The sequence below is a fragment of the Bombina bombina genome, chromosome 3 (genome assembly GCF_027579735.1).
Source record: "Bombina bombina isolate aBomBom1 chromosome 3, aBomBom1.pri, whole genome shotgun sequence".
In the NCBI taxonomy this organism is placed as follows: Eukaryota; Metazoa; Chordata; class Amphibia; order Anura; family Bombinatoridae; genus Bombina; species Bombina bombina.
In genome coordinates, this window is record NC_069501.1 from 197,579,865 (window position 1) to 197,602,542 (window position 22,678).

Genomic DNA, 22,678 nt, shown 5'->3' on the forward strand with positions numbered 1-22,678 from the left:
TCAAACCAAGCCAGCCTGGAGGCCGATGCAAGGCTGGAACAAAGGTAAGCAGGCCAAGAAACCTGCCACTGCTACTAAGACAGCATGAGATGTTGGCCCCCGATCCGGGACCGGATCTGGTGGGGGGCAGACTCTCTCTCTTCGCTCAGGCTTGGGCAAGAGATGTTCTGGATCCTTGGGCGCTAGAAATAGTCTCCCAAGGTTATCTTCTGGAATTCAAGGAACTACCCCCAAGGGGAAGGTTCCACAGGTCTCAATTGTCTTCAGATCACATAAAAAGACAGGCATTCTTACATTGTGTAGAAGACCTGTTAAAAATGGGAGTGATTCATCCTGTTCCATTAGGAGAACAAGGGATGGGATTTTACTCCAATCTGTTCATAGTTCCCAAAAAAGAGGGAACATTCAGACCAATCTTAGATCTCAAGATCCTAAACAAATTTCTCAGGGTTCCATCGTTCAAGATGGAAACCATTCGGACATTTCTTCCTACCATCCAGGAAGGTCAATTCATGACCACGGTGGATTTAAAGGATGCGTATCTACATATTCCTATCCACAAGGAACATCATCGGTTCCTAAGGTTCGCCTTTCTGGACAAGCATTACCAGTTTGTGGCACTTCCATTCGGATTAGCCACTGCTCCAAGAATTTTCACAAAGGTACTAGGGTCCCTTCTAGCGGTGCTAAGACCAAGGGGCATTGCAGTAGTACCTTACTTGGACGACATACTGATTCAAGCGTCGTCTCTGCCACAAGCAAAGGCTCATACGGACATTGTCCTAGCCTTTCTCAGATCTCACGGGTGGAAAGTGAACGTAGAAAAAAGTTCTCTATCCCCGTCAACAAGAGTTCCCTTCTTGGGAACAATAATAGACTCCTTAGAAATGAAGATTTTTCTGACAGAGGCCAGAAAATCAAAACTTCTAAGCTCTTGTCAAGTACTTCATTCTGTTCTTCTTCCTTCCATAGCGCAGTGCATGGAAGTAATAGGTTTGATGGTTGCGGCAATGGACATAGTTCCTTTTGCGTGAATTCATCTAAGACCATTACAACTGTGCATGCTCAGACAGTGGAATGGGGATTATACAGACTTGTCTCCGACGATCCAAGTAGATCAGAGGACCAGAGATTCACTCCGTTGGTGGCTGATCCTGGACAACCTGTCACTGGGGATGAGCTTCCGCAGACCAGAGTGGGTCATTGTCACGACCGACGCCAGTCTGGTGGGCTGGGGCGCGGTCTGGGAACCCCTGAAAGCTCAGGGTCTATGGTCTCGGGAAGAATCTCTTCTCCCGATCAACATTCTGGAACTGAGAGCGATATTCAATGCTCTCAAGGCTTGGCCTCAACTAGCAAAGGCCAAATTCATAAGGTTTCAATCAGACAACATGACGACTGTTGCATATATCAACCATCAGGGGGGAACAAGGAGTTCCCTGGCGATGGAAGAAGTGACCAAAATAATTCAATGGGCGGAGAATCACTCCTGCCACTTATCTGCAATCCACATCCCAGGAGTGGAAAATTGGGAAGCGGATTTTCTGAGTCGTCAGACTTTTCATCCGGGGGAGTGGGAACTCCATCCGGAAATCTTTGCCCAAATAATTCAATTATGGGGCATTCCAGACATGGATCTGATGGCGTCTCGTCAGAACTTCAAGGTTCCTTGCTACGGGTCCAGATCCAGGGATCCCAAGGCGACTCTAGTAGATGCACTAGTAGCACCTTGGACCTTCAACCTAGCTTATGTATTCCCACCGTTTCCTCTCATTCCCAGGCTGGTAGCCAGGATCAATCAGGAGAGGGCTTCGGTGATCTTGATAGCTCCCGCGTGGCCACGCAGGACTTGGTATGCAGACCTGGTGAATATGTCATCGGCTCCACCATGAAAGCTACCTTTGAGACGGGACCTTCTTGTTCAAGGTCCGTTCGAACATCCGAATCTGGCCTCACTCCAACTGACTGCTTGGAGATTGAACGCTTGATTTTATCAAAGCGGGGGTTCTCAGATTCTGTCATTGATACTCTTATTCAGGCTAGAAAGCCTGTAACTAGAAAAATTTACCATAAAATATGGAAAAAATATATCTGTTGGTGCGAATCTAAAGGATTCCCATGGAACAAGATAAAAATTCCTAAGATTCTTTCCTTTCTACAAGAGGGGTTGGAGAAAGGATTATCTGCAAGTTCTTTGAAGGGACAGATTTCTGCTTTATCTGTTTTACTTCACAAAAAGCTGGCGGCTGTGCCAGATGTTCAAGCTTTTGTTCAGGCTCTGGTTAGAATCAGGCCTGTTTACAAACCTTTGACTCCTCCTTGGAGTCTCAATTTAGTTCTTTCAGTTCTTCAAGGGGTTCCGTTTGAACCCTTACATTCCGTAGATATTAAGTTATTATCTTGGAAAGTTTTGTTTTTGGTTGCAATTTCTTCTGCTAGAATAGTTTCAGAGTTATCTGCTCTGCAGTGTTCTCCTCCTTATCTGGTGTTCCATGCAGATAAGGTGGTTTTGCGTACTAAACCTGGTTTTCTTCCGAAAGTTGTTTCTAACAAAAACATTAACCAGGAGATAGTTGTGCCTTCTTTGTGTCCGAATCCAGTTTCAAAGAAGGAACGTTTGTTGCACAATTTGGATGTAGTTCGTGCTCTAAAATTCTATTTAGAGGCTACAAAGGATTTCAGACAAACATCTTCCTTGTTTGTTGTTTATTCTGGTAAAAGGAGAGGTCAAAAGGCAACTTCTACCTCTCTCTCTTTTTGGCTTAAAAGCATCATCCGATTGGCTTATGAGACTGCCGGACGGCAGCCTCCTGAAAGAATCACAGCTCACTCCACTAGGGCTGTGGCTTCCACATGGGCCTTCAAGAACGAGGCTTCTGTTGATCAGATATGTAAGGCAGCGACTTGGTCTTCACTGCACACTTTTACCAAATTTTACAAATTTGATACTTTTGCTTCTTCGGAGGCTATTTTTGGGAGAAAGGTTTTGCAAGCCGTGGTGCCTTCCATCTAGGTGACCTGATTTGCTCCCTCCCATCATCCGTGTCCTAAAGCTTTGGTATTGGTTCCCACAAGTAAGGATGACGCCGTGGACCGGACACACCTATGTTGGAGAAAACAGAATTTATGCTTACCTGATAAATTACTTTCTCCAACGGTGTGTCCGGTCCATGGCTCGCCCTGGTTTTTTAATCAGGTCTGATGAATTATTTTCTCTAAACTACAGTCACCACGGTATCATATGATTTCTCCTATGCATATTCCTCCTTTACGTCGGTCGAATGACTGGGGAAGGCGGAGCCTAGGAGGGATCATGTGACCAGCTTTGCTGGGCTCTTTGCCATTTCCTGTTGGGGAAGAGAATATCCCACAAGTAAGGATGACGCCGTGGACCGGACACACCGTTGGAGAAAGTAATTTATCAGGTAAGCATAAATTCTGTTTTTCTCATAGCAGGGACGGTCCTGCATTGTGCACCATATGATTATTTCCCTATTTCCTGACTGGGTGTCTATCAGAGAGAAGTTCTAACTCTCTGTACTGTCTGGGTCATGGGCGATGGTGAGTGCCACAGCCATTGTGATATAAAGGTGCAGTTTTTTTGAATAAAATAATGTTTTATTTCTTTAGTTCTCCGGTTATTGCACTAGCGATGGAGGATTCTGTTACTTAGAGGGCACGCCCTCTATTCCTAAAGAGTAATTCCTGTTTATAATGTGAGGAGGCCTTAGCCCCCCCCCCCTTTAATTAAGTTCCATATGCCTTGATAATGTGATAATATCTAACATGTTTGATACCACTGAGCCGTCATGGCTGAAGTCATGGTTTGCGGATATGACTTCTAAGTCTAGACTTCTTTCCCTCCCCTTAAAGGGAATGATGTTTGGTCCAGGCCTGGACTCAATTATCTCCACGGTCACAGGGGGAAAGGGTGCCCTTCTACCGCAAGACAATATGAACGAGTGTAAGGGACAATTTTCTTTCTTTTTGTTTTTGTCAGGGTTTTTTCCCTGTTGTGTTTGCCATGTGCTGCTAGCAGCCATTTTACTCACCTCTCTTCCTGACTATGGTGCATTGTGGGGGATGCTGCTCACTTCCTGAACTTCCTTTTATGGCCAGACTGGTGTGCATCATCCATGTGAGACAGGATGCAGTCTCAGAATTGTGATGTCATCACTTATTATTTAAAGGGCCTCTGTTCAGTACGCTTTGCCTTTGCGTTGTCTCAGACCTGTTTGTGAGAGTTCCTGTGTATTACCTGGCTGCCTGAGGTCCTTCCTGATTCCTGATCTCTGGCTTGTTCCTGACACTGCTGTTTTCCTTGTTCCTGATTCCGGCTCGTCTGACTATTCGCTTTGGCTCCTGACTCGGCTCGTCTGACTACTAGCTCTGGTTTTGACTTGTTATTTGACTTGTGGACTTTTTATTATTTTTTGTTATTAATAAAGGTGTGATTATTTTTGCACTTCTCATCTCAGTCTGATTCCTGGCACCCTGACATTACGCAAAGGCCATCAATCCTGATGGTGCTAATAATCCACCTTTACCTGCCATCATTTCCAGGATGGATGAACAGGATCACCGCTTGGATCAATTTGCACTAGCCGTGCAAACCCTGCTGACTCGCACTGCACATTTGGACCAAAGTGTTCCGCAAGTTATGGCTGCTCCTGTTTCCGCTGCTGCACCCAGGGCCGCCATCAGGGGGTGACAGGGGTGACTCCTGTCAGGGGCCCAATGAGCCAGGGGGGCCCCATGAAGGAAGAACTAAAAAAAAAAAAAAAATTTTTTTTTTTTTTTTTTTTTTTAAATTTTGGCAGCCACCAGTGGGTACTACAGCAGAGTGCTAATTGAGCATGGACAATGTTATTACAAGGAGTAAAGTATTAGCATTTGAGAGGATTTCTTAGTGTGCACTAAACCACTATGCTCAGTGTGAGAAAGACTTGGCACTTTGTACAGTGTGTACCTGAGTCAGACGGCAGATCACTTTAATTTGAAGAGGAGGTAGGACTTACTTAGCAAATGTTTTTTATTTCTTTGTGCAATTTTGGATTGTAACTTCAGTGTGGTAGTAGTTGTATGGTGGGGCTAGGGGTCCATAAAAACACATTTTTTTAGCAGCAGTGTATTTATGATTATTTCACAATGCTGTAGAAATTCTATATTTAAAACCATGCAGAAATGTTTCCTCCTCAATACACAAATGGTAAATGCCCTTTTGGCAGATATGCATTTTATATATATATATATATATATATATATATATATATATTACATTCCAGTTTACTGCCCCTTTATGCAAGGACTTTCCAGATGCAAGGAGGCATCTTATCTAAGATTTTTACATCTGCATAAAATGTTATACTCTCAGACTAAGATTGCTCAGTGTTTGAAATGAGACAGGTTAACTTAAAACTGTTCAGTTTACACTACAGTTGACTTAGTTTTGAAATACCTACCAACAAGCCTAAATCCTGCATTTAACCAGATCTAATGGTATGAGTACCACAGCTTATGGTCCCACCAAGACCATATAGAGTACAGCATTTTCAAAATCTATAAGTACAGCTGACAGATGGGAAAATTTGTACACTATATTTGAAGTGATGCTCTTGGTTGGGGAAAATAGGGAAAAAACAAACAAACAAACATATGTCAATCTTTTAAAGGTACTTTTCTTCATCTAGCCATCTACCCAGCTCAATAATGTACAATTTTGAATTCACAGAATTATTTTTGTTTGCACATTTACAAATATGATTCTTTAAAAAGTGATCTCTTAATTTCTGCAATTTTTTTATCATGCATGTCACACACTGTTTATTTAGGGGATGCAAGGTGCATAAATGTTTCCTCCTGTGAGTGTTTCTGTGGGTGTATGTGTTTATGTCTTTGTGCTTTGGTTTGTGTCTCTATGTGTATTTATTTTTTATCTGTGGGTCTCTCTGTGAGGGTGGATGTGTATGTCTTTGTGCATTTTCTGTGGATGTCTGTGAGCGTGTGTGCATATGTCTTCGAGCTTTTTCTATGGGTGTCTCTGTGAGGGTGTGTGTGTGTGTATGTATGTATTTCTGTGTTTTCTGTGGGTGTCTCTGAGGGTGTGTGTATATCTTCGTGTGTTTTCTGTGGATGTCTCAGTGAGGGTGTGTGTATGTATGTCTTTCTGTGTTTTTCAGGTGGTTGTCTCTCTCTGTGTGTGTGTGTATGTGTGTGTATGTCTTTGTGTGTTTTCTGAGGCTGTCTCTGTCAGTGTTTCCTTGGGTGTATGTGCAAGTTTGAGTTTGTGTGGGCCATTTTGACCTTACTACTGATTATTCACATCTTTCTACAGACTTTGAGACTAACAAGACCTTTCCGGAAGTAACCAATCCACCATTTAACCTTTAAATTATTGTTTAGTCAGTTCAGGGCCCTTCCTTTCAGCCACTGCATGCTGTTGTCATAATTTAGCTGTCATCTTCCTTTACAAAAAGATAATCAGAACTCCATATTTTGTTTTCTAAATCTCCTTTTTTTTTACAAAACTGTAGTTTACCTCATTACTTGTCAGGTCAATGTAAACAAGTGCTAAGTGTCTGTTTGGGTTTCTGTGTCTGAGTGTGTTTCTTTGTGTGTCTGCTAGAGTGTCTATATGTGAATCCTTATGTGTGAGTGTGTTTGTGTGTTTCAGTGTATGAGTGTGTCTGTGTGTGTGTATGTTACTACTTTTACAACATTTCCAAGTTTAAATATACGTTTTAGTCACTTGGTCAAAAATTGCACATGTCAAAGGAGCGGGGGGGGGGGGGCCCTGATCAATGGTTGAGTCAGGGGCCCCAAAATTTCTAGTGGCGGCCCTGGCTGCACCTATGCCTACCAGGAGCATGTCCGGTTCTGAACCTCTACCTCAGCGATATGGAGGCGATCCTATTCAGTGCAGAGGGTTTTTGAACCAGGTGGGCATTTACTTTGAGATGTTACCTCAGGCGTTTGCCTCTGACAGAGCTAAGGTGGGATTTCTCATCTCGTTACTCTCTGACACAGCTCTTGCCTGGGCTAATCCCTTGTGTGAGACTAATAAACCTGTGATTTCAAATTACCCTGAATTTGTGGCCTCCTTTCGAAGGGTATTTGATGTTCTGGCTCGCTCCTCCTCTGCTGCTAACCGACTCATGTCCATTCAGCAAGGTACAAAATCTGTTGCTCAGTATGCTATTGAGTTCCGTACACTTGCCGCAGAGGTAGGTTGGAACAATGAAGCCCTTGTTGCCGCCTTCTTTCATGGGCTCTCTGATGCGATTAAAGACAAAGTTGTTGCCAGAGATTTACCAGAGAATCTCGAGGCATTGGTGTCTTTCTTGATCCTAATTGACATTAGACTCAGAGAGAGGCCCTCTTTCAAGGAGCGCTTGTGGAAGCCTCCTGTTTCGTTGTCTCCTACGTGTTCGTTCCCACCCATGCCTCTCTCTCCTCCCATGCCTCCTGGTCCCGAGTCACCAGGTACTGCTGAGCCGATGCAGCTGGGAGAGCGCCTTTAGGAGGAGGGAGGGGCTCGGCCTCTATTGTGGGTTACAGGGTCACCTTTTTGAAGTCTTGTCCTACACGGCCGGGAAACGCTCACACCTAAGGTCCTGTTGGGGGCAGACCTTGGGTGGTTTATCCTCGTCCCTGGAACCGCTTAAGGAGAAACCTTTGGTCACAGTTGTCCTTTCCTGGGTGGACTCCTCCATAGTCACTCAGGCTCTTGTTGACTCCAGTGTTGCAGGCTATTTCATTGACAGCGCTTTTGTATCAAAGCACTCCATTCCTGTTTTGCCTCGGTCCATACCGCTTGCTATTGAGGCCATTGATGGCAGGCCCCTTCAGCCCGCACTCGTTACTCACGAAACTGCTCCGTTGTCCATGGCTGTTGGGGCTCTCCATTTTGAAACCCTCCAGTTCCAGGTGATAAACTCTCCTCATTTTCCGGTTGTTCTGGGTTATCCCTGGCTCCAAAAGCACAATCCCAGTCTCGACTGGCGCAGGTCCGAAATGTTGTCGTGGTCCCCGCAATGTATTTCCACTTGTCTTCGGAAACCAGTTAAAGTATTGTGCACTTCTTCTGTATCTCAATTGCCAGAGGAGTACCGAGAATTCCTAGAAGTGTTTGACAAGGTGCGTGCCGGTACATTGCCTCCTCACCGGTCTTAGGATTGTGCCATAGACCTGCAACCCGGAGCCATTCCTCCTCGTTGCCGATGCTCTGTCGCGGGGGATCATCCGCAAATCCTGCTCTCCTGCAGGGGCTGGCTTCTTCTTTGTGAAGAAAAAGGTTGGTGTGTTAAGACCATGTATCGATTATAGGGGTCTTAATCGTCTTACCATTAAGAATGCTTACCCTATTCTGCTTATTACAGAACTCTTTGACCGCCTCAAGGGAGCTACGGTCTTTACTAAACTTGATTTGAGAGGAGCATACAATCTCGTTAGGATTAAGGAGGGCCACGAATGGAAAACAGCATTTAACACCAGGAGCGGGCATTATGAGTATCTTGTAATGCCCTTTGGCCTATGTAATGCTCCTGCTGTTTTTCAGGAATTTATTAATGATGTCCTACGAGATATGTTGCAACAGTGTGTTGTGGTGTACTTAGACGACATCCTCATACACTCACCCACACTTGAGGCTCATCGTTCTGATGTTACACAGGTTCTTCAGAGACTACGTGAGAACGGCCTGTTTTGTAAACTCGAGAAATGTGAGTTCCACCAGACTCAAGTAACCTTCCTAGGTTATGTAATCTCCGTTGCAGAAAAAAGAGAGCAAGTCATGACAGGTAGCCAGTGCAGTTAGAGTTTATTAGCAAGGTAGTAGATGACAGGAACAACTCAAACCATCTGACATGTTTCGCGCATGTTCACATGCGCTTCCTCAGAGAGTATGTTATCTCCGTTGCAGGGTTCTCCATGGATCCTGACAAGTTATCTGCAGTTCTGCAGTGGCCTCGCTCATTTGGTCTTCGGTCTATTCAACGTTTTTTTGGGGTTTGCCAATTACTATAGAAAGTTTATTAAAAACTTTTCTTCCTTGGTTAAACCTATCACAGACATGACCTGTAAAGAGAATGAACCACTCCATTGGTCACCTACTGCCATTAAGGCCTTTGATAGTCTTAAGACTGCCTTTGCTGCCGCTCCAGTTCTGGCTCATCCTAACCCTGTCCTGCCTTTCGTTCTTGAGGTCGATGTGTCTGAGACTGGAGTAGGTGCCCTCTTGCCTCAACGTCCCACACCTGACGGTTCCTTGCATCCGTGTGGTTTCTTCTATAAGAAATTGTCTCCAGCGGAGTGCAATTATGAAATTGGCGACAGGGAATTACTAGCCATAATGTTGGCACTTAAGGAATGGAGGCATCTTCTCGAGGGTACTAGCGTGCCAGTGCTCATTCTTACTGACCACAAGAATTTAACTTATCTATCTGAAGAAAAACATTTGTCGCCCCGACAGACCAGATGGGCGCTTTTTTTGTCTCGGTTTAATTATGTGGTCTCCTACCTGCCTGGTAGTAAGAATGTTAGGGCTGATGCCCTCTCTCGACAATTTTCACCTCTGTCCAAGGAGGAGTCTGTACCTACTCCTGTTATACCTCCTGACCATATTTGGCTACCATACGTACTAATTTGACTTCTCCCTTGGGGGAGGAGATCCTGGCTGCACAAACCAATGCACCTCCTGAAAAACCTAGTGGTAAGTGTTTTGTTCCTGAGAATCTTCGAACTAAACTTTTGCACACTTACCACTATCCTAAAGCCGCAGGTCACTCAGGCAAGAACCAAATGATTTGGTCTGTCACTCGACAATTCTGGTGGCCAAGTCTTCGTTCTGATGTTGCTGCGTATTTTGCCTCCTGCTTAGTTTGTGCACAGAATAAGACTCCTCAACGTCTTCCTGTGGGTCTTCTTCAACCTATTGCTAATGGTGAGCGTCCTTGGACACATCTTTCCATGGACTTCATTGTCGAGCTCCCTGTTTCCAATGGCAATACTGTTATCCTTATGGTGGTTTTCTAAAATGTCACATTGCATTCCCTTGATGAAGTTGCCTACCGCTCAGGAGCTTGCTTCAATTTTTGCACGGGAGGTCTTCCGTTTACATGGGTTACCCAAGGAGATAGTGTCGGACCGGGATAGCCAGTTTGTCTACAGATTTTGGTGTTCCTTTTGTGCTCAAATGGGGATCCAGCTTTCCTTCTCCTCGGCATATCACCCTCAATCCAATAGGGGCTGTGGAAAGGTCTAATCAAGCTCTGGAACAGTTCCTCCGTTGCTGTGTCTCTTGGGCAGAGTTTGCTCGTAATAGTGCTATTAATGCTTCCTCCAAGTTATCCCCGTTCATGGCGAATTATGGGTTTCAACCATCCTTGTTGCCCGATTTATTCATGTCTCATGGTATTCCGGCTTTGGAGGAGCATCTCCGTGGGTGCAGATTCAGGATTGCCTTCATCGTTCTATGCAGCGCCAAAAGTTCCAGGCTGATCGTAGGCGTCTGCCCGCACCTTCCTACCAGGTTGGGTAGAGAGTTTGGCTGTTCTCCCGCAACTTGAACCTTCGTGTGCCTTCCAATAAATTGGCTCCCTGTTATGTTGGTCCTTTTCGAATACTCCGACGGGTTAATCCTGTGGCCTACGCTCTTGACCTTCCTCCTGCTATGCGCATCTCCAATGTTTTTCATGTCTCCCTCTTGAAACCATTAGTTTGTAATCGGTTTACCACTGTGTTGCCTCGTCCCCATCCTATCTTTGTTGACAACCATGAGGAGTATGAGGTCAACAGCATTATTGATTCTCGTATGTCCAGGGGCCGTGTACAGTATTTGGTTCACTGGAGGGGCTACGGGCCGGAGGGGCGTTCTTGGGTTCCCTCCTCTGATGTTCATGCTCCCGCCCTCCTCCGTGCCTTCCATGCCCGTTTCCCCAATAAGCCTTGTATCCTCCTGCGGGGGAGGGGTCATTGAGGGGAGGGTACTGTCAGGGTTTTTTCCCTGTTGTATTTGCCATGTGCTGCTGGCAGCCATTTTACTCACCTCTCTTCCTGACTATGGTGCATTGTGGGGGATGCTGCTCACTTCCTGCACTTCCTTTTATGGCCAGACTGGTGTGCATCATCCATGTGAGACAGGATGCAGTCTCAGAATTGTGATGTCATCACTTATTATTTAAAGGGCCTCTGTTCAGTATGCTTTGCCTTTGCGTTGTCTCAGACCTGTTTGTGAGAGTTCCTGTGTATTGCCTGGCTGCCTGACGTCCTTCCTGGTTCCTGATCTCTGGCTTGTTCCTGACACTGCTGTTTTCCTTGTTCCTGATTCCTGCTCGTCTGACTATTTGCTTTGTCTCCTGACTACCAGCTCTGGTTTTGACTCCTGGCTTGTTATTTGACTTGTGGACTTTTTATTATTTTTTGTTATTAATAAAGGTGTGATTATTTTTGCACTTCTCGTCTCAGTCTGATTCCTGGCACCCTGACAGTTTTGATAAAGCCCATGTCAGCAGTCCTCCGCTAAGCCTGAGCAAACCAATAGCTCTTGGAAGCCAGCTCAGTCCTTGAATAAATCCAAGCAGAGCAAGAAGCCCGCCGAGTCCAAGTCGGCATGAACGGGCGGTCCCTGGTCCTCTTCTGGTTCATGTAGGGGGCAAACTGTCCCTCATTTCAGTCGCTTGGTTCAGGGACGTGCAAGATCCATGGGTCCTGGAGGTCATGGCTCAGGGTCACAAGATAGGTTTCAAGTCTCAGCCACCCAAGGGCAGTTCCTTCTCTCTCCTGTCTTACTGGCCAGAAAGAAGCCTTTCTGGGGTGCATACAGGATCTGTCCTCTTTGGAGTTATTCTCCCGGTGCCTATCGCAGTGAGAGGTTTGGGATACTATTTAAACCTTTTCGTGGTTCTAAAGAAGGAGGGAACTTTCCGTCCGATTTGGACCTGAAGTGCTTAAAGACGTTTTTAAATGTCCCCTCTTTCAAGAGGAAGACAATAGGTCCATTCTTCCCCTCGTTCGAGAAGGGCAGTTCATGACCACGATAGATCTGAAGGATGCTCCCTTCACGTACTAATCCTCAAGGACCACTTCCAGTTCCTAGGGTTTGCTTTCCTGGACCAGCACTTCCAGTTTATTGATCTTCTGTTTGGTATAGCTGGTATAGTGGTGAGCATATCTGCCTTCCAAGTAGTTGACCGGGTTTAATTCCCAGCCAACGCAGCATTTTCCAAGAAGTTTTTCGGAGAGTGGACCATTCGGAATCTCTCTTCTGTCTTCTTCGATCCCATGTATGGAAGATAAAACTAGAGAGAGTTATCTTGTATCCAGTACCAGGGTGGAATTCCCGGGTATTATTTTAGTCTCCATAGACATGAGAATTTTTCTAACAGACCAGAGACGTTGCAGGCTAGCTTCAACATGTCTTGCCCTCCAGACCTCCTTAGGCCATCTGTGGCTCTGTGTATGGAGGTGATTGGTCCCATGGTGACCAGCATGGACATCATTTCCTTTGCCAGGTTTCACCTCAGACTGTTGCAACTGCGCATGCTGAAGCAGTGGAACGGCGATCATTCGGATCTGTCTCAACAGATTTCTCTGGACAACAGATTGAGGGAATCGCACTCTGGTGTTTTTGTCCGGATCACTTGTCCCAATGTCCGTCTCAAGACCATCCTTGGTCCTTGGTACCAAGTTACCCAGATATGGGTCGAAGTACAGGGATCCTCAGGCGAAGCTAACAGATGCAGTAGCGGTGCCTTGGAGGTTTAATCTAATTTATCTTTTACGGCCATAACCACTACCTAGTGTAGTGGCTCGAATCAAGCAGGCGTCAGTGATACTGATTGCTCCGTCTTGAGCGCGAAGGATATTGTTCGCGGACTAGTGGGGATGTCGTTATCTCCTCCGTGGAAGTTACCTTGTCGCAGGGATCTGCTGACCAAGGTCTCTTTGTTCATCTTGGTTGCTTGTCACATCTATCATAAGATGTGGAGGACCTACTTATTCTGTTCTCCAGGATGAACTGGAGAAGGGCTTTCTGCAAGTCCCCTGAGAGGACAGATTTCGGCCCTGTCTGTGTTACTGCACACGAGGTTCACTAAGCTTCCTGGTGTGCAGTCACTTGTTAAGGCTCTGCTAGGATCAGACCTGTGTTTAGATCTATTGCTCCTCCTTGGAGTTTAAATCTTGTTCTTTAGATTCTGCACGGGCTCCGTTGGAGCCTATGCATGAAGTAGACATTAAATTATTGTCTTGGAAGGTTCCTTTTCTACAGGCTATTGCTTCTGCACACAGAGTATCTGTGATTACTGCCTTGCAATGCGTCCCTCCTTATCTGGCTTTCCATGCTGATAAGGCTGTTCTACTAACCAAGTTAGGTTTTCTTCCTAAGGTTGTGTCAATTTGCAACATCAATCAAGAGATTGTGGTTCCTTTTTATGTAATTGTGGATGTGGTTTGTGCCTTGAAGTCCTATCTTCAGACCACATAGGAATTTAGACAAACTTCTTTCTCTGTCTGTTCTTTTTCCGGGATGCGTGGAAGTCAGAGGACCTCTTTGACTTCCTTATCTTTTTGCCTGAGCAATGTCCTCCGTTTCGCATTGAGACAGTGGGGCATAAGCCTCCTCTGAGGCTCATTCAACTAGAGCTGTGGCCTCTTCTTGGGCCTTTAAGAACAAGGCTTCTATGGAGCAGATTTGTAAGTCAACTACTTGGTCCTCTTTACATACTTTTGCAACATTTTACAAATTTGATGTTTTTGCTTCGGCGGAAACAGCTTTTGGGAGAAAGGTTCTGCAGGCTGGGGTGCCCTCAGTATAGGGTCCGTCTCCTTTTACCCTCCCGTTTTTGTTCATTCAGTTTCCTCTAGAGCTTGGATATTTGTTCCCACAAGTAATGAATGAAACAGTGGACTCTCCTCCCATTAAGATGGAAAACATAAATTATGCTTACCTGATAATTTCATTTCCATGTGTGGGAGGAGAGTCCACTGCTCCCGCCCATTTGCTCTGGTGGGCGGACCTAAATTTAATATTACCTTCTGGCACCATTTATACCCTGATATTTCTCCTACTGTTCCTTGTTCCCTTGGCAGAATGACTGGGGGATGAGGGGAGTGAGGGAGGTATTTAAGCCTTTGGCTGGGGTGTCTTTGCCTTCTCCTGGTGGCCTGGTTCTTAATTCCTACAAGTAATGAATGAAGCAGTGGACTCTCCTCCCACAGATGGAAATTAAATTATCAGGTAAGCATAAATTATGTTATACCGATTGTCATTGGCTCACCCATGTGTTAAGTTACAAACCAGTAGTGCATTGTTGCTCCTTCAACAAATGATAGCAAGAGAATGAAGCAAATTTGATAATAGAAGTAAACTGGAAAGTTTTTATTAAATTGTATGTTCTACCTAAATCATAAAAGAAAATATTTTGGTTTTATGTCCCTTTAACATGAATGGGCAAAACAAATTATATAATGGGTACTCACAATCATTTGATCACCGTTTCTTCTGCCAGAGTGATACTTATAAAAGACTGTATCAAACACATTTGCATCCCTGGTGCCAATCCCATATATAGTGCTTGCAGGTATCACTTAGAAGGCAAAGTACACATGAGGGCGAAGATGTAATATTATTCAGTTAAAGGAATAAGAAAATGCTTTAGTGTGTTTTGATTTGTTAAATGCATACCTATGCCTGTTTGTCTAATCCCCAAAATGATTGACCGCATAACTAAAATTAGATGTACATTTGGATCCTTTGTTAGGATCCAAATGCGGAAGACGGCGGTCGCTTGTGGCATTCGGCCCATTTCTGAGCCAGACTAATTCTTTTGAAAGTTCAACACGCTAAAATCTGGATTTGCACGAATCTTAGTGTGTTAAATTTAGTGTTGCTGAATGCCACAAGCTTCCGCATTTGGATCCTAACGAAGGATACAAATGCACATGTCTAATTAAAATCAGCTGTTGAGCAGCAATGTTCTACCAGTCGTCGGCTGAACACTGTCACTGATTCGGTGGCTACACATATGTAATGCTGCTCAATTCAATAAATTAGAACATTTTTAATTGCACCATTACATACCTATGTGTTAACCCCTCCCCCCCCAATCTGGTCCTTAGCTGAGCACAGCCACAGATTGACAACTACACCCATGCTTCTCAGGGTAAGTTCTGCATCAGTAGGGCATTGCAGGGGTTAAATAAATAGGAATAGACAGGTGATAAAACTACAAATGCATTAGAGCATTTTCCAATTGCAGCTTTATGTCCCATTAAATAAAAGAACATAAATCTCTCCATTTCCCCTGGATACAAAATCTTTTCATCTGTTTAGGACGGTATAAATTATAGAATACATAGAGTATACATACTATGTAGGCTGCCTTACAGTTGTGTGCTGCTCAATCTTAGGGTGATTATAATAAACTAGCCACAAGGACCTGAGTGTGCAGATGACAATTCAGAGAGGTCATCCACACAGAGACGGTAAATTAGAGAACATTGCCTCTGAAATGAAGTCAACACCAGAATTGTTATTGTTTTAAAAGGTAGATAATCCCTTTATTACCCATTCCCCATTTTGCATAACCAACACGGTTATATTAATATACTTTTTACCTCTGTGATTACCTTGTATCTAAGCATCTTCTGACAGCCCCCTGATCACATGGCTATTTATTTATTATCTATTGACTATCTGAATTATAAAATAATTTTTTTGGTTTTCATTTCCCTTTAAAATGAAGGTCCATTTTGATGAATCAGTGCCCGGTTTTTAATAAACCTATTAAAAACAAGGGCACTCTAATTCATCAAAATTGACATTTCACTGTTTTCTTCAAAAACTTACCTTTAATTCTGAATGCCGCTCCATCGATTTTCCCCAAACATCGGAAGCCTCTGCAGACATCAGAAATGTCGAATCAGGCTTCCTCCAATCACAGCTTCTCCCCCGGGGGAATCTTGGCCTGATGCAAAGCTGTGATTGGAGGAAGCCGGATTCGTCATTTTGGACCCGCCAAGACGGCTTGCGACGGGCTGAGGAAGTGCTGGAGCAGCTGCCAGGATTAAAAGGTAAGTTTTTGAAGAAAACAGTGAAATGTCAATTTTGATGAATTAAAGTGCCCTTGTTTTTAACAGGTTTATTAAAAAACGGGCACTAATTCATCAAAATGGACCTTCACTTTAAGCAGACACAGAGCTGGTGACCAGAAGGTAATAATAGCATAAGGATATAGTTCACATTTGCATCAAACATAGGAACCTGTCACAGTATTAAAGGAATAGTCTAGTCAAAATTAAGCATTTTGGTTCAGCACCTGGGTAGTACTTGCTGATTGGTGTCTAAATGTAGCCACCAATCAGCAAGCGCTACCCAGGGTCTGAACCAAAAATGGTCTGGCTCCTAAGGATATAGTTCACATTTGCATAAAACATAGGAACATGTCACAGTATTAAAGTAATAGTCTAGTCAAAATTAAGCATTTTGGTTCAGCACCTGGGTAGTACTTGCTGATTGGTGTCTAAATGTAGCCACCAATCAGCAAGCGCTACCCAGGGTTTGAACCAAAAATGGTCTGGCTCCTAAGCTTACATTCCAGCTTTTTCAAATGAAGATTCCAAAAGAGAAGAAGAAAAATTGATAATAGGAGTAAATTAGAAAGTTTCTTAAAATTGCATACATATCTGAATCATGATAGTTTAATTTTGACTAGACTATTATTATTATCGGTTATTTGTTGAGCGCCAACAGATTCCGCAGCGCTAAACCTTTAAGAAGCCAGTAGCAGTTTTTTAGGAGCAATAGAAGGAAATCTTATATGGGGTATGAAATATTGATAATGTTAGGAAGTATGCGTAATTAGGTGTTGTGGTTCACTGCCTCCTGAGCAGTCATTATGAATGTGAAAAAAATGTATACATGAGTAAAATGCTCAATTCTGTTAACTACTTAAAATGTAAATGTATTTATTTTTAAAGGTTAAGAGGAATCCTAACTTTTTATCACAAAAACTGATGAATGGCAAATAAAAAAATGAATCTTGATGGGAAGCATGAGAAAGTTATTTCATACAACGGAGAAGTCATTACATTCCAGCTTTCTACAGTAAAAGCTGCTTCTGGTGGGACGGAGAAGGCTTCTCTCTGTTTCTACAGAAGAACTTTTCAGATACTATCTGGACAATTTGTTGAAAATTTCACAGGACAATACAATTTTTCAAGCAGTTATTCAGTCATTGAATTTGTCTGTGTCAACTGTGTTGGAGACACAAGAACTGGTTTAACACTTCCTTGTGTTTTACTCAGACATGGTAAAAAGAAAAAGAGCGCGGTGGCAAAATGTCACTTGTTTATGCTCCATAGCTCAAATGACCTTGAATGTCGCCTTAAATGGAAAGTGGACTTTGAAACAGTACATGATCTACAGATGTGTGATGGACCAACTGTTGTATGGAGACACCATAACCAGCTCTTTTATGTTTCACCCCAAACTTCAGGGATTTTAAATGCTTCTATCAATATTTCTTCCATTCATTGGGCTGGTGAACTAAAACCCAAAGGAATATTAATATTGGGAATAACTGATGATAGTTTTCAAGAGAGTGGAGATGATGGAGAAAATGTAATTAATCACCCAGAAAAGCAGTTTATAGCATATTCTACTGAAGAACAAAAAACCATGCCTGGTTCCTGCTTTCTTCCGAGTGCATACAGCAGTGTTGTACGCTGCCTACAGGTGTGCACAATGCACATTAAGAATGACAAATACGAAACATCAGTTGTTGCAGCAAGCAGTAAACAACTTATCTGGTTCCATAATGGTGTCCCTAGGGAGGTTTGCCAACTTCCATTTGAAAATCCCTTCAAGTTACAAGTAGCTTTCACAAGCCGAGGGGATTTGTTGTTTATTGTTTCTTTTATTTCTGGAGATGTGTGTGCAATATGGAAGGACAGCTGGCAGGTATTTACTTACAAAATCTTTTTTATTGCTGTTGGATTTGTCTGTAATGAACCAAACATTTCTTTTTTTTCTTGTTCTTTTCTCTTCTGATTCCTGTTATTCATTTTATATGTTAACCCCTCTCCCTTAAACTCTATTGTTACTGCATACTGAGTATATAATGGGATGTAAGTGTAAATTTGTTTCATCTGAAAATGCAGAATATGTTTCCCTCATTGTAGATTTATAGAGAAGACTAAATTCATAAAGGAACATGGAAGTGAAATAAGTTTAATGCACCATTCTTTTATTGTCAGCAATTTGACATGTGTCTTTAACATAAATGTTCGTTTATTTTTACATAGGTTTTATATAAACATATCATTTTAGCAAGCTCCGAACCAGCCTTCTTATTTGTAAGATTTAAGCATGCATCTTTAAGCACATTTTCCAAACTGCTGCTAAGGATGATGTACTTAATTAATCTCACCGTTAAAGATTAGCGCTTTATATAAAGCTTGCTAGGAAACTTCTCTAATACATTTGATAATGTACTTTTGTTACTTTTAAACCAGTAATAGCCAACTTCCTAAGACATGGGGGCCACAGATCAATATTTTAGAAACCTTAAAGTGACCGTAAAGTCCAAATTAAATGTGCATGATTTAGATAGAGCATGTGATTTTAAACAACTTTACAATTTACTTATATTATCAACTTTTCCTTGTTCTTTTGGTATCCTTTGCTGAAGAATAAATCTAGGTAGGCTAATAGGAGTTTAGGAGCATGCATGTGTCTTTAGCATTCTATAGAGGCAGTGGTTGTTACTATGTATGTTAATACTTCAAACACTTTTGACAGATGGCTAAATACATGTGCACGCTCCTGAGCTCACCTAAAATTACTCTTTTACAAAGGATACAAAGAGAACTAAGCAAAATTGATAATTTGAAGTAAATGGTAAAGTTGTTTCAAATGTCATTTTTTATCCAATCCATTTATGTTTAATTTTACTTTACTGTCCCTTTAAGGGCCACATACAAATCAATGTCTATTGTTTTTCCTGGGACCCAAAAACTATGACACACAGTCTTAGTTCTGCTATTTCCCAGGTGCCGCAAAAAAGTAGTGCAGAGGGCGGCATGTAGCCCATGGACTGCCAGTCCGCCATCCCTACTTTAAACTATTCCATACATTTGTCACCAGTATCTTATTTTCTAAAGCAGGGATGGCCAACTGGTGGCATAAGCTCCAAGTGCGGCCCTCAACACTAGTTCTGGTGGCTCCAGGGATTAGGCAGAACTAAATATGTGTTCTTTGGGGACTTTCTCAGGGTGGGTCACAATTCAGAACAGCAGATAGAGGTTACCCCGAAAACTTACCTAAATTTGTGCCACTGGGCATTTTTAGAAAATATGTTGTTGATTAAAAGTTCAAAAATGAAATGTGCATAGGTGCATTTTAAGTTTAAATAGAAGCATTTTTGCAATATACTTCCATTGGCAAAAATGTTTCTAATAAAAGTTATTGTTTTACAGCAGCATACACATATATGCTGTGATGGCCCGTGCACCAGTATTCAAACACTAGGGATGCTCAGAGAGGTGGTGGTGGTGTGTATTGCCTCTGAAGAAGTGATTTGTGTCATACAAGCTACTGCTGACCATCTGAGAAGCTGTGGTGTTTAACCCCTTAAGGACAAGGCCATTTTTCAATTTCTTTCCCTTAAGGACCAGGGCTATTTTTACATTTCTGCTGTGTTTGTGTTTAGCTGCAATTTTCCTCTTACTCATTTACTGTACCCACACATATTATATACCGTTTTTCTCGCCATTAAATGGACTTTCCAAAGATACCATTATTTTCATCATATCTTATAATTTACCATAAAATTTTTTTTTATAAAATATGATTAAAAAAATGGAAAACAACACACTTTTTCTAAATTTGAACCCAAAAATCTGTTGCACATCTACAACCTCCAAAAAACACCCATGCTAAATAGTTTTTAATTTTTTTCCTGAGTTTAGAAATACCCAATGTTTACATGTTCTTTGCTTTTTATGCAAGTTATAGGGCAATAAGTACAAGTAGCACTTCACTATTTCCAAACCATTTTTTTTTTCATAATTAGCGCTAGTTACATTGGAACATTGATATATGTCTGGAATCCCTGAATATCCCTTGACATGTATATATTTTTTTTTAGTAGACATCCCAAAGTATTGATCTAGGCCCATTTTGGTATATTTCATGCCACCATTTCACCGCCAAATGCGATCAAATAAAAAAAAGCGTTCACTTTTTCACAAATATTAGGTTTCTCACTGAAATTATTTACAAACAACTTGTGCAATAATGGCACAAATGGTTGTAAATGCTTCTTTGGGATCGCCTTTGTTCAGAAATAGCAGACATATATGGCTTTGGCTTTGCTTTTTGGTAATTAGAAGGCTGCTAAATGCCGCTGCACACCACATTTGTATTAGGCCCAGCAGTGAAGGGGTTAATTAGGTAGCTTGTAGGGAGCTTGTAGGGTTAATTTTAGCTTTAGTGTAGTAGACAACCCAAAGTATTGATCTAGGCCAATTTTGATATATTTCATGCCACCATTTCACCGCCAAATGCGATCAAATAAAAAAAAATCTCACTTTTTCACTAACTTTGGGTTTCTCACTGAAATTATTTACAAACAGCTTGTGCAATTATGGCACAAATGGTTGTAAATGCTTCTCTGGGATCCCCTTTGTTCAGAAATAGCAGACTTATATGGCTTTGGCATTGCTTTTTGGTAATAAGAAGGCTGCTAAATGCCGCTGCACACCATGCATCGTTAAGGGGTTAAATATGGTGCATGGGCCCGCACAGGATATGTGCGTATGCCACAGAAAAACAGTAATAACTTTTATTAGAAGCATTTTTGATAATGGTTGCATGTTGAAAAAATGCTTATATTCAAATTGAAATGCACCTATGCACATTTTAATTTTGACCTATCTATCCCTTTAAAGCTTCTCAAAAATTGATGTGGGGCCCCCATGTGTTAGGAAGTTGGCCATTACTATTATAAAGTATAGTTTGCTAATAAACTAATGCATAAACACACCAACTATCTTTATGTCTTTTTTATGTAATATATTATGTAAATAATTTAAACATATAAAGGGATATGAAAACCAAACATTTTCTTTTGTGATTCAGACAGCGAATACCATTTAAAAAAAGGTTCCAATTTACTTCTATTATCAAAAATGCTTTGTGCCCACATTATTCTGTGTTGAAGAGATACCTAGTTAGGCATCTGGAGCACTACACGGCAGGGAATAGTGCTGCCCTCTAGTGCTCGTGCAGATGGATAACATTCTTGCAAAACTGCTCTCTAGCTGTACACAACTGATTATTGGTGTGGTTGTGCGACTTCCACTGGCCAGCTGTTTTCTGCTCAGTATCAGTAGTTCTCTGCAGTTGGACTATGTGTTTAACCGCTTTGTTGAGTCATTTTTGTCTGTGTTCTAATGTATTTAAAGTGAATGTAAATTTTGATGATAAAGTGCCCAGTTTTAAAAAATTTGATTAAAAACAGGGGCACTTTAATTCATCAAAATTTAAATTTCACTTGTGTTGTGAAAATACTTACTTTTTCATCTTGACAGCCGCTCCAGCTTCCCCTGGTCGTCACAAGCCTTTTCCTACATCAGAAATGACTAATCAGTCATCCTCCAATCGGTGTCTGATTCAACGCTGTGATTGGAGAAAGCCTGATTCATCATTTTAGAACCAGGAAGAGGCTTTGCGATGGGCGGAGGAAGCGATGCAGCAGCTGTCAAGATTAAAAGGTATTTTCACAACACGAGTGAAATGTAAATTTTGAATTAAAGTGCCCCTGTTTTTAATCAAATTTTTAAAAAACAGGCATTTTATCATCAAAATTTACATTCACTTTAATTTAGTTTTTCTTCATAAAGGGAAAGAGTCCACAGCTGCATTCATTACTTTTGGGAAATAAGAACCTGGCCACCAGGAGGAGGCAAAGACACCCCAGCCAAAGACTTAAAGGGACATAATACTCATATGCTAAATCACTTGAAACTGATGCAGTGTAACTGTAAAAAGCTGACAGGAAAATATCACCTGAGCATCTCTATGTAAAAAAGGAAGATACTTTACTTCACAATCTCCTCAGCTCAGCAGAGTAAGTTCTGTGTAATAAGTTATACTCAGCTGTTGCTCAGTTGCAGGTAAAAAAAATAATGAAGAATAATGAAGAAATGAAAAGCAGCCCATCAGCAGAGCTGAGGTCATGAACTCTTTTACTGTGATCTCATGAGATTTGACTAAACTCTCATGAGATTTTATTGTAAACTTCCTTACACTGAATAGGGAAATAACAGTGCACGAGGCTCATCTCTTCGGCTGTCCCGGGACAGACATACTGATATGCTGCTTAAAAATCCTTTACAATGGGATGTGGCTACTGAGGAACTTTTGAGGTAAAATATCTTTCTTTTTTACATAGAGGTGTTCAGGTGATATTTTGTAGTCATCTTTTTACAGCTATACTGCATCACTTTCAAGTGTTTAAACATTTGGGTATTATGTCCCTTTTAAGTACTCCTCTCACTCCCCTCATCCCCCAGTCATTCTTTGCCTTTCGTCCCAGGAGGTTGGCAGAGAAGTGTTAGAAGTTTGTTTTTTGTCTCTTATGGAGGGTAGTACTCTCCGTCAAGGGACGGGAGTTTT

General features: G+C 42.1%; 1 protein-coding gene across 1 annotated transcript in view; it reads left to right on the forward strand.

Moving 5' to 3' along the window:
• The window catches only part of LOC128652275 (Fanconi anemia group B protein), a 226,294-nt gene that overhangs the window by 33,602 nt on the left and 170,014 nt on the right, over nucleotides 1–22,678 (forward strand). Inside the window, exon 2 of the mRNA XM_053705213.1 lies at nucleotides 16,978–17,959. Coding sequence (XP_053561188.1) covers nucleotides 17,018–17,959 — 942 coding nt within the window. The 5' untranslated portion in view covers nucleotides 16,978–17,017. The remainder of the gene's footprint in view (nucleotides 1–16,977; nucleotides 17,960–22,678) is intronic.